General features: G+C 41.0%; 1 protein-coding gene across 5 annotated transcripts in view; it reads right to left on the bottom strand.

The window, feature by feature from the left end:
• The window catches only part of LOC115040964 (protein kinase C-binding protein NELL1), a 348,772-nt gene that overhangs the window by 200,949 nt on the left and 134,949 nt on the right, over nucleotides 1–12,874 (bottom strand). For all 5 annotated transcript variants that reach the window (XM_029498153.1, XM_029498152.1, XM_029498154.1 and 2 more), the window contains one exon: nucleotides 7,969–8,119. In XM_029498153.1, the coding sequence (XP_029354013.1) occupies nucleotides 7,969–8,119 (151 nt within the window). The remainder of the gene's footprint in view (nucleotides 1–7,968; nucleotides 8,120–12,874) is intronic.

Genomic DNA, 12,874 nt, shown 5'->3' on the forward strand with positions numbered 1-12,874 from the left:
TCTCTATTCTGGCTTCACAGCACTAAAATGAGCTCCCCACCTTGTTCTGTACTACACCTCATTAACCTCACAACGTTCTCATTCAAAAAAAAAAAAAAACACATACCTCACAAGACAAGTCACCTACCAAGGACATTTAAATACAACAGTATGTTCGTGTCTTGGTTGTTTTTTGATCCATAACCCAGTATATGGTACACCTGTCAGGTGGATGGATGTTCTTGGTAAATGGAGAAACATTAACTCAAAGACCACATTCGTGAAATTTTGAAATTCACTAAATGCCACTAGTGCGATGTTCTTCCCACTGCCAATAGTTTTCACCAAAGCCATGTCTCCATAGAAATTAGTTTGACTGAAAACTGATCTGGGTGGTTGGGTCTGATGAATCCACACTAATGGGAATATTTTTTTCAGAGAGAAATGTGGCTGTTGGATTTTTTTCATATCATACATTTTCTTTTGTGAGAGGACAAATCCATTCTCAACCACTTGTATTGTAATTGGAGGAGGCCTGAAGACACTGTGCAAAACGTAAGGGCTAATCAGATGTTTAGATTCATATCAGTCACACAATACCATCAAGGAGGTATCTGATCAGCACCAAACTCATCCTGCGGCATGACCCAAAACAGTCAGCCACAGACTAGAAGAACAAGTAGCCCTGATGTAGATAGCCACAGAGCCCTGCTCTCAACATCAGGAACTCAGAGTGGGATTACAGGGAGAGACTGGGCACAGCAAGACAGAGTAAATCTACAGGATTCTGCAGAGGGCTTGCATCAGCCTTCCTCCCATGTGCATTGAAGTGCACTTGCATATTTTTTTTTTTATGCCAATTCATAATACACATTATCTCAAGGCTCTTTAATGGATTAGCACTAGACCCTGCTTCGTTAAAAAGAGAAATCCACAGAGATGAAGTACTAAGGGACAGTAGGGAGAAAAAAAAAAAATCTAACTTTTACAGTAAGAAGCAGATAGAGACTCAGCTGTCTCAGCCAGGTGGTCAGCCGTCTTTCTCAACTAGATGAGTTGGAGAGGAAAAAGAGGCATGAGGAAAGACACGGACCAGGAAAAAGGGGCATGTACTATGGATTGTTAATTCTTACTATTATGAATGACCTCTCTCTGTCTGAATGGCAGCCCCTGGAAGACCTCATGAGGATGTTAACTGCTTGGTTGCCAATGGCAGAATGACGTGCTGCAAGCCTGAGCGCTCAATTCTGATTTTTTTCTAGTTACTGACTTTTTTCCATGCTATCTTTTAATGTGAACTGATCATGGCTCTGATGTGGCCTACATGCACAGGATGCACAGTACCCTGTGTATGGAAGTAAAGAACAGATGTGGAGGCTACAGATGATTGGGTGTAAAGTATAGTTGTGATAGCATTTGCTTGCCTTCCACTGACTATCTCCGTCGTTGATCTATGCTATGTTTGTTTTTATTTTGTGAATCCTGCCTCCACACAATTATGACGACTGTCGAGCTATAGTCATGTAAAGGTGTCATTGAATACAGGTACAGGTTGCATTGTTGTTCAGACTGAGGCCACATTTAAAAAAAAAAAAAAAAATCTGATCTATGTCCTATTTAGAACCACATTTGCAAGTGGTCCAAATTTGATTTGAAAAGATTCCACAGGATTTTTGTCTTCACGCTGTCATTAAACAATCAGATCTGGCTCACACAGGAAGAAAAAAATTGATCCAGGCCACTTGGGCTTGCTGTGTCACAGGGCCAACACACAGAGACAGACAGACTGACAGACCAACAACCACTCACTCAGACCTACAGACAATTCAGAGTCACCAGTTAACCTAAACATGATTTCTTAAGACGGTGGGAGAAAACCGGAGTATCTTGAGGAAACCTACACAAGCACAGGGGAGAGCATACAAGGCCCCACACATAAAAGCCGGGAACCAAACCCAGGACCTTCTTATTATGGGTCCACTATGCTGCCGCGCTGCCCTCTTTCTCATTTACTGCAGACAAAACATTTTTAAAAACATTCAAGGTGATTTAATACCAGTGATGCCACAACTTTGGAGACAGAGGAAGAAGAGTGCTAATACGTACGCCTCTCCTAATTTCCTCAGAATATTAGAAATGTGCTGAGACCAGGAAGGATAGTAATGCAAAGTGGTAGGTAATAAATAAACAAGCAGCAGAGGCAGAGTTACAGTCCGTGTCTCCTGAGATGGGAGATAGTGGGCTGTGAAGAGGTCTCAGGAGTGTGGTGACAGCTCTGGGAAAAAGCTGTAGAGCTGACAAGTGGTCTTCATCAAAATGCACCAGTGTCATCTGTGAGAGAAAAGTTTTGGAAATGAATGGCTGCCAGAGAATGCTGTGTTGGCTGTTTATCATCCTGAACACACTCTTCACCCCCCCCCCCCGTCATGCAGCTATTTTATTGGAGGGTATCTGACATCCAATTATCGCCTCAGCGGGGAGGTCAACACTCTGGATCTTGTCCATGGAAACAGAAGAGGAGATGGTAAACCAGATACTATGATGGAGAAACACACCCATGGCCTTGGCCACTGACCTGGAAAATATGACCAGGATTGATTAAGACATTGTGCTTCAGTTGTCCCAGGAAGATTGTCCTTGATGGGAGTTTTTTTGGATTTAGCAGATATCCTCATCACAGAGGACGATGGCAGACAGGTGTGTTGTCAGTGTTAGATTATAAGCAGTGAACCTTTGTGTGAGAGTAGAGTTCTTGAGAATATAAAGCAGAATTGAAATCCGATCACAAGTGGTGACTGTGAACACACACGCTAAGTGCTGACCATTTGTCCTTCGATCACTGAAGACAAATGTCCATTTCTGATTGGAGGCCTGAGTCAAACAGCTGATTACACACCACAGTTCCTGCATATTTAATGTACTGATTAACAGATGATCCACTGAATGCTTAAAACATTGAACCAGGGAAAAATACAATTTGTGAGATTATTGAGAGATTGTTCCCTTCAATCGCACACGTTCAGTTGGTGCTATTAGGGGTCTACTTCAGATAAGAGTGTGGTGAATGTCTCTCAAAATTGTTACAGAGGTGTACAAGGCCTGGCTGTGTCTGGGGTGTCGAGGGCGAATGTCCTGTCATTCAATATAACGCACACAGTGGACATTTCAGCAACGTGTTGGCCAGAGTGAGTCTGAAACGGTACGACCAGAGGTCCCTTCCCCAGGAAACTTTGGAGGAAACGTGTTAGCTCCAACCAGTGGAACCAGTTCCTGGACGAATGATTTACCCTCAAAAAAGTCCCTGCTTGACGAGTAGTTCTTTCCAATGGCCTAGGAATGTTAGGGGCATGGCCTGCAGTGCTGATTATTCCTGACTGGTTGAGTACGGACAGCATTTTATTTCACCTGATCAGTCTGTAGCTGTGCACCTTCTATTTTCGCATCGTGCTTCAAATATTTTCCTCATTTGCGGATTTTTGCTTCAAGATGGAAAGAGAAGAAAACATGACTGCTGGTCCAACAACAAAGTTTTAAAATTCGCTTTACGTGGCAATGATCAACATTGTCTTATGGCCTTGATTTTTTTCACAGCCAGCTACTGAAGTGGCGATTTATTGCTCTCTCTTTGGTGTTCCATATGTCATCAACCTGATTTGCATAAACACCCCAGGACTTCAGGCTGCGGTTTCTATGAGACAAACAATGGACCACAAAAACCTTTTAGCTCCTCAAAGTGAACCGATAGCCTTTTTGCCACTTGTTTGGGTCTTGTTGTTCTTGGGGGTTCCTTTTACTCTCTTCAGCAGACATAGAGCTGCCCTTGCCGAAAAGATGTGATTTCTTTACAAAATTTTTTAAGTCTAAGTATTCCTCACAGGGGCTGATGCAGCAACAAGTCTCACAATCTGTCTGGAAATGTCATCATCTGTAAGAAGTCCCTTTCTTACACAGCACAGCTGACAAGTTATTGACATCCAGCTCCTTTCATAAACTCCTAATAATCAATATATTTTTCATACAAGCAAGTAAGAGTGATAGTTTTGGTTTTTCAACAAATTTACTTTAGAGTTCAGAGTTAGGTCTCAAACCTATTTCCAGCAGCAGCAGGTGATCTTTCTCTTCTATACCACCTATGTCTGCAGAGCAGGTGGCATAAAGACAGACATCATTTAGCTGGAAAAAAAGAGCTACATCCAGCAGCTAAAGGACCAGATCTTTTTCTCAGGAGTTTGTGGAAATCAAAGCAGAGTCAAAAAAATTGGCATTAATCTGTCAACAGAAACTCCACTTCTAATTCATGCTCACTTTAATCCACAACACCACTCTTGAAAGTCCAATAAAGACCAATTCTCAGAGATTTTGGTCCATGTTGACATGACAGCACCACATCAAATCATTCCCATTTTCGGTGAGTCTGTGAATTGTAGCCTTACTTTCCTGTTCTAAGCTGGCATGAGTGGCCTGTGGTATTGTCTTTGTTGCTGTAGTCCATCTGTTTTAAGGTTTGAAGTGTTATGCATAAGATGCTTCTGCTTACCTTGGTTGTGGATATCTGAATTGCTGTTGATTTTCCATCATCTCAATTCATTTTGTTTGAGATTTCTCCTGTAACCTCTGGCATCAACTCGGAATTTTGTTTCCAGAGAACTCTCACTCAACAGATATTTTCTCAGACTGTTACATTTTTCAGGCCATTCTCTATACACCTTAGATATGGTTATGAACGAAAATCCTAGTAGATCAGTATACCAGCCTATTTGCCTACAACCATGCCACGTTCGCAGTCACTTTAATAAACTTTCTTCCCAGTTCTGGCACTTGGTTCAAACATTGGCCGAAATACATTGAGTTGCTCCCATGGCCAATTGCATATTTGAACTAGCATCTGAAAATGTATACCTAATGAATTGTTAATGATTAAGCGTCATGTTGTCAGTTCATCTGCCACTAAATTGCCCATAATCATGTCTGCAGAGTTGGTACTTTAAGTCTGGAATTATCTTCTCGCTGAAAGGTAACGGTAATGTAAGTGAAGCATGGGTTTTACCCAACGGCAAAAATCAATGAGGGCGAAAATTTTCAATATGTCCTGCAGAGCAGAAAATGTTAATATGGGAAAGAATTTCTGCATTTTGGTCACCCTTCGCCTGATCATGCAAGAAGCCTAAGGAGAAGAAGGAATCTTTCTCATGTAGGATTTGCACTGTATTTTTCTGTTGAGCAGGTATAGTAGAATAATCATCCAAGATGTATATGTGGATGCTCGTTTCTGTCTGAGGTGAGAGGACACGCCTCATCTCTTCCCACTACTTCATGGGACAGGGGACGTGAGTTCAAGATCAAAGCTGGCATGTTTCCCATCTCAAGCACAAATCCCATCAGATGGCAAAACAAATTCTTAAATATTTGATAGAACAGACACAAATGGAGAGAGGAGAAACTGCAGCTGTAGATAATACAAAATGTATGTATATATATATATCTATATATATATATCTCTCTCAAGTGCAAAGCGTAATGAATATGGCACAAAAGCCTGCTCTGGATGAGTGACATCACGGCTATGACCATGTTGACGTGCAACCCAAGACATGTTAGAGCAATGTAACCGCATCCAACTTCCTATGCACACTTAATATCCCCAAACTTTTCCATCAAAGTTTAGTTTAACGAGTCCCCCTCTCCCATGACTGTGTGTTCTCACTTCCCACCATAATTCAAACTCAGCGCAGCACGTTTCTTTAGAAGAGAAGAACCTGAAAGTACTTATGAACTGGCACACAGCGGGAGAGACAGACCTGTAGAGTGACAAAGGTCAAGAAAATACAGATGGCAGCTGGAGGAGATGGCTGAGCATTTAGTGTTCGACTGCTCAGGTGGCAAGAGCAGTGGAAAGACTGGGCTTTGAGTTACTTCATCACAGGGATGCTGCCACTTGCTGACAACGAGAATGTTAGTGGAACCCACAAAACTGCTGGCTAGGCAGAAATAGGGTCCTTTTGTTCTATTCAGCTGAGCAGAGCAGCAATAAACCTTCCCTTCCGTTCCCCAGTGGTGTGCACAAGAAGAATTAAAGGAGAGGGGAAAAAAAAAACAGCTTCTTCTTCTTTTGCACTGGGTACTGAGAAATGCTCGCATTGTATAGACATTTTCACTTTGAGGATGAAGAGAGCGGAGGACGGGAGGGGGAAGAGAGAAGGAGAATATCATATTGGAAAAGCATAGCTGGCTGGGGAGGTGTGAGGGAGGAGAGAATGGTTTGATTGTGCTGAGAGAAAGATGAAGAAGTAAAGATGGGACACAGAGGGAATGTGTGATTAGAATTGGCCTGGGTGTTAGAGCGAGTTGTCTGTCAAATGGTTGAATGGGAGGTCTGCGGTATAATGGGAAAGAATGTGCATCAGCTGAGGATTCTAATAGGGCCTTCAGAGAGGATTCAGAGGTTCAGAACAAATCGTCAGTCGCAACGGAGCACAGGTTGGCACAGAGCCGGTCAACGTGCTGTCCATATTGCCAAATTTAATTACACTCAGAGTGTAGTGGTGTGATTCACACAACACAACACCTCGTTGCACTATAACTTCAGCCTCTCGGTTTGGCTTGGCTTGTCATGATTTGCATCCGTATATCTCCTCTATGAAACCCAACAATGCACAACATTTGAATTGACATGAAAAAATCGAAGGTTTGTTCTGTACTTTTGAAATACATGCAAATATTTGCTCTGTATTTCAGCTGTAAATCCTGCATCAGTCTACCAAAATTACAAGAAGCTTATTTCTTGTTCCAGAGGGAATGTATTTATGTTTTAGTGGAATTCACCAAGATTGTGAGATACCCACATTTATAAAGTCCTCCAAACACTGTAAATGCTTATAGATCCAAAAATCCTCTTAGGCAGGACGCTATGGTGAGTGGATGGACCACAAAAGCTGTCTCCTACCTGAAAGACAATTGTGCACAATCCCTTGACTACACCGCTATTTTCATTTGAGGAAGATGCATTGATCTTTTTTATGCTTAAATATTTAGGTTGGAGAACTCATTGTTCAAAACTAAAAACAGGGTTTGCACCAATGGAGGCAAAGTATAGAATCATATTATAATCTCGGGGAACAGACCCTCTCAAAGTCATCTAAACCACAGGTCCTAATTTCTGAACCTTTGTGGCTGTTTTCTGGTTACTTTGTTGACTACAATTTATAGGACTGACGTGACTCTTAAAAAAAACAAAACAAAACAAAACAAAACAAAAAAAAAAAAACCCATACACTTTTCCTAGCATGCTCACTTTGTGTATTACAGAAGTGAAAGCTTTTACCTTCAGTGGAATCGAGAAATCAATGCTGTCTGCCCTTTTTAACAACAATTTGTATAGTTTCTAAGGGGAATAGAGGTGAGCCAGTCACTGCCACATGCAGAAGTCCTGCAGTTGTCATGTTCTGCAGCAACTTAGTCAGTAGCAACAAACTCAATAGCATTCATTCAAGGAGTCAAGTTATTACTCATAAAAAAAATAAATAAATAAATAAATAAAAAAGTTGTGCACATTTTTCCTTTCTCAGGCGGTCATTTACACGGCCATGTTTTCTGGTTGTCGGTGAAGAAGGAACTGTCAGATGATGCAGTTCTGTTTACAAAGCTCTATTCTACTCTTCTATTATCAGAATGCTTGCAATTGCTTAGCACTTCAAATGCATTTTCAAGAATCGTTGAAGGGTTATCTCTGTGACCTTAGCATACAGGCGGAAAGGCAGCATTCTCCCATCACCTCATATCACCTGCCAATTTACACCAACAGTGGAGTAATCTCACACTGATCTTCGCTTCACTACACCTCATCAACATCCACATGCAGATAGGTATGAGTAAGTTCAAAATTCATCTCTGGGTTTAATTGAAAAATGAGAGTGCTCAGTAATCTGTGGAAGTAAAGTTGTTCTGAAAACTATCTGGAGGCCGAAATGAAGAGGATTAGAGATGGATTACCTGTGTTCTGACTCGTGGATGGAGAATATCACTCCCGACGTGGCAGACTTCTGCTGAATGGAGGCCAAAAAGGTAAACTCGCTTTTACTTCTGAACAGCTGCACCACTTTCTCTGTGATGTCTGCTGGGGCGTGAACTGCTCTCCCAACATCTGAGGGAACAAAGTAAAGAGGAGAGATATCATGAGATTGTGTTAATGTTTTACACAGGTGCACTGTCTGCCTTCTCCAAAGTGCCAGGAAAACATTGAGATAGCCAATAGCATTGTATGGTGAAATACAAAGTAACAACTTTACACTTATGTCAATAATTTCATAATAAAGCAAGTCCAAGTTCTATGTTTATTTACAGTATCAGTTTTTGGCCATCTTTTCTATCACCTACGACACCTTCAGCCTCACCAAGCTATTGCTGAGGTGTGGAAAACAGCAAAACTAGTAGTCAGTAGTAGTAGTCAGACAAGTGGACAACATAATTTCCCCAGCATAAAAGCAGAAACATATCTAAGATTTTGTCTTTTTCTAACTTACAATATACACAAGAGCGTGTGGGTTTGTCTGTTTTGTATTACAGCCTGAGGTAAGATGAGTTTTAATATTGATTTCCTGTTTTTTCACAGAGACTGTTTTTCAATTTGTGTCAACATGGAATGAAAAGAACTTGTAGGCTGATGATGGAGAAAATTTTACTGTTATCAAGGACGCTACTATACATGATAATTTATTCGCACACCGCATCAGACATAAAACACAACGTTGCTTATTAATTTGAAGTGCTTAGTTTATTCCTTGCGTTCTTTGGTACCAATTTTCCAAAAAAAAAAAAAAAAAGAATTTCAATTTTGTAAATATTTGTGAAGTCTCAAGTCTTTGGTCACGAGTCCAAGTCAAGTGTCAAGTCTCTAAAAAATAGAAGTGTCTTGTCTCTTCTGGTTGTAATGAGCGTTCTGTCATCTATGATCCAGTGTAACGGTAACCTGATAAACCTGTAACCTGCCTGTAAGCCGACAGTGTAACTATGTTATTTTTCCCTGTTTAACGTAACGTTACCCGTCCATTTTTTATGTCATGTCAAAGTCACTCAATGCAAACAAGTGTGACAATCAAACTAACTCACTAATCTTTTCAAATAATCAGTTACAAAGCTAGCATCAAACTAAGTTAACGTTACATAGCTGATGCTAAGATAAACATGTTTGCTAACCGTCTATATGCGCTAATGTGACTTAACGTAAGTTACCGATCCGGCTGAGTTTCAGGTCCCTGATCAAATTTGTAGTTGATCCAGCGTCCTTAATTTTGGTACCACAGACTTTTTAGTGTGCGCTTCTTTTGTTGATGCCATCTTTTTTGAAGTTTTGAAACCAAACGTAAGTACAAAGGGCAATGTTACAGAACCAGCTGCAGGTGTGCCGGTCGCCATAGTTACTGAGGTGCGAGTGCGTGAGGCGCGCGCCCGATGCCTAATATGGTTATCACCGTGACAAAAAGGAGGTAGTGACATTAGATAGTCAGATGTTTCAACGCTTCCTCCATGTTAATGCTCAAGAAAAAGAAAGCACAATGATCGTTCACAAGTCCGAGTCCAAGTCAAGTCTGAAGTCTCATAAGCGTGCGATTCGAGTCCCCATCTCTGCTGGATACATAGACATCAAATTTGGTTCACGTGTGCAATTATCTGCTCAAGTTAGCATTTCACCAAAAGCACTGTTCTCTCTTTTCGCAACCTTACGGCGCTCTCTGAGTCATGTTTCCTGTGATGCATGCACAGCACCAAAACTGACTCCCAGCAAACATGTGGCACTTACAGGGTAGTCAAGAGAGGGAACCTGAGAGACCCACAGCAGACCAATTACAGGCTCCTGTGGTTCCACGCTCACAGCTGCATTGCACAGTCAGGCCGACGGACAGGAGCCTGTGACTGTCAGTGCACTGCTTTTAAATCTCCCCAAGGTGACAGTGGCCTGCCTCCCCTCAACCTCAGTCTCTCAGCTATCAAAGCCCAGTCAATGGAGCACCATTTCCCCAGGGATTTGCAGCATGCTGGCCCTGTCTCTAGATCATTCCTTGAAATTTACAAAGAGACTGCTCCTGTCCTTATAATGTGAAGAGCTTCCATGTGCCCCTCAAGGTATAAAAAAAAAAAAGAGAGAGAGAAAGAGAGAGTGTTTCCCTTTAATTTCAATCCCATTGAAAGTGCAGCTACCATTCTTTGTGTGAGTACCTGATAGAATCAAATCCACACTCTTAACAGCTGTGATTGATATCAACAAATTGTAGCAATGAGTCCAACTTGACATAGGGAGCAGACACACCATAGTACATCCCTAGTATATGACCTTGACTGCAAATGAGATTGGGAGTTGAAATGAAGTTTTATCTGCAGTGATTAACTGTACATCTCACCTACATTCAGAGTAGTACCAGAATCTGTGATTCCGGTGACCCCGAAAATAAAGACCAGAATCTCTTTTGTTTTAAATTGATGTGTCAATCATGTAAAAATTTAGCAATCCTTACACCCAAATAACAAATAAATCAATAATGGGAAAAAAAGAAAGAAATCAGAGCATTAATCTGCTGTCCCTGACATGCCAAAAACGTCCAAGTACCTAAATGACAGAATATGTACTTTGAATCTTCTGTCTTTTACATTCACTGGATGTAAAAGACAGAATACAAACACCAGTATCCATTGCTAAAGTTGGGGGGCAGGGGGGAAGCTCTTCACGCACCCAAATGAGGAGGAGGGCATCTGCTGTGAGCATCTCCTGAAAAGCTCTGTGGTATTATAATACATGACGCTACTCCAGGCCATCCATCAGGAGGAGAAAAATCATTACACACACAACTGCACGGGATACCACTTTTCAGGAAAACATTGGTCAGTACCCATAAGTTCTAAAATAAAAAAAGCAGGCTGAAGTTACATGTTGATGAATAGAACACATAAATCAAATCAAATCAAATCAGATTTATTTGTATAGTGCAAAATCATAACAAAGTTACATCAAGGCACTTTACATATAGAGCAGGTCTAGACCAAACTCTTTTTTTGTCAAATTTATTTAAAGAGACCCAACAGATCCCCCGATGAGCAAGCACTTGGCAACAGTGGCAAAGAAAAACTTCCTTTAAGAGGCAGAAGCCTCAAGCACAACCAGGCTCAGGGGGGGCGGCCATCTGCCTCGACCGGTTGGGTTGAGACATAAGACAAAATTACTGACAGCAAATTAAATTCAGCTGAATCTTCTTACTTCAGTGTACATGAAACGCTTTTTACTCCCACCGTTTATCTAACAACATAAGTCTTCAACAGACTCGGCTTCAGAAGTATCCAACATGTAATAATCTCACACATCCTTCTGATTATTAGTCACACCCCTTAACCCTATAGGGTCTGATGAGGCGTGAGAGTATCCCAGCTGGCATTAGAAGGTGAGGTCTATATATTTCAGGGCTGACGCTTATGGAAACTCAACCATTTCTACTCTACAGGGTCACCCTGTTTTCAGTCAAATGTAACAGCTACATGCCAAGTCAAACATACAGTAAGCACCGCAGTGAAATGAGGGCAACTGGGTTTAAAAATCCATAACTGTTTCTAATATTCTGAAAAATATGTTCATTTGATGAAAAATAATGCAGCATTCATGAAATAGAATGCCTGTCCAGGTGACTCCCTTGACTTGTTTTATTTACCTGAAAGTTGCTCTACATAGAAGTGAACACAAATATATATATATATATACCACAGAACTATAAAGCTTTTATATTGGTGTGTTTAGACTCTCACAGCTTTGTTACAGTTGAAGAAGAAACACAATGTGTTAACCACACTTAACCTTGACTACAATGTTCATTGAATTTAGCCAAAGCGCTTTTGTTACCTAGACTACATCTAGGATTGTAGATGCAAATCTTGATCGATCAACCACTTTGTGCACTTCATTTTACATTCACCTGAACTGAAAAGCAGTGCTTGATTTACTTTAAATTTGCTTTTGACCATTATCTAGCCTTTGATTAAATTTTTTTTAAATATACTTGTCGTTGTAGTTTAGGAACATTTCTGAGTAACAGGGGTCAATAAACAAAGTAGTATGACCATAGTTTATTGTGGAATAAATCTGAAGAAAATCAAGATCTTGAAGCAAGTTTAATAATCCCAAGAGAAACATCATCTTCCTCAGGAAAGATGACAGCATTTAATCATCCTAAGCAAGTCTGTGACTCTGTAGCCTTCTATTTCTGTGTAGTCTAGAGGGTCAACTCAGCTGAGTGTGACTACATCACAAAGTGCCATGCCCAATTTCATATCATCATAAAAGAACCTGAAATTCTCTTTCACTGATGTATTTACACTGAGTACACTTCTCACGTCAATCATTTTTTTAGATAACCTTCACATAAATATATGTGCTAGATATCTATTTATGAGTTATTTTGACATGATTTGGATAATTGTCTGGATCAGAACAGATAAAAGGTTCTGTAAATTATTCTGCACTTGAACCAGTGAAAACCAAATACCCAAAAAGTGTTCAGACCAAAGTAAACAAACTGAGCGTAACAACACCCCAACAGTCCGCAAATAATAACACATGAACAGCATGATTGAAGCAGCATAGAGGGAGAAGATGCATCTCCCTGCAGACATGATGAAGCTCAGTGTGTATATATGCCCCCCCCCTCCTCTTCCTCGCCCTCCTTCTCAATTTTACAGCTCATCACTTTGATCAGGAGCCAGGCGGGTCCTCCTCCGCATCTCGGCTAAGTCTTACAAATGCCTTCTCTAACTGGCAGAGAGGAAGAGGAGCTCAGCCGAGGTCCAGAGAGACTTCACTGACCAAAGGCCCTGCCAGCCAAGTCTGTGTGGAATCCTGTCTGGTTTGATACAGGAAGTG

Source organism: Echeneis naucrates, chromosome 3, assembly GCF_900963305.1.
Source record: "Echeneis naucrates chromosome 3, fEcheNa1.1, whole genome shotgun sequence".
NCBI classification, from domain to species: Eukaryota; Metazoa; Chordata; class Actinopteri; order Carangiformes; family Echeneidae; genus Echeneis; species Echeneis naucrates.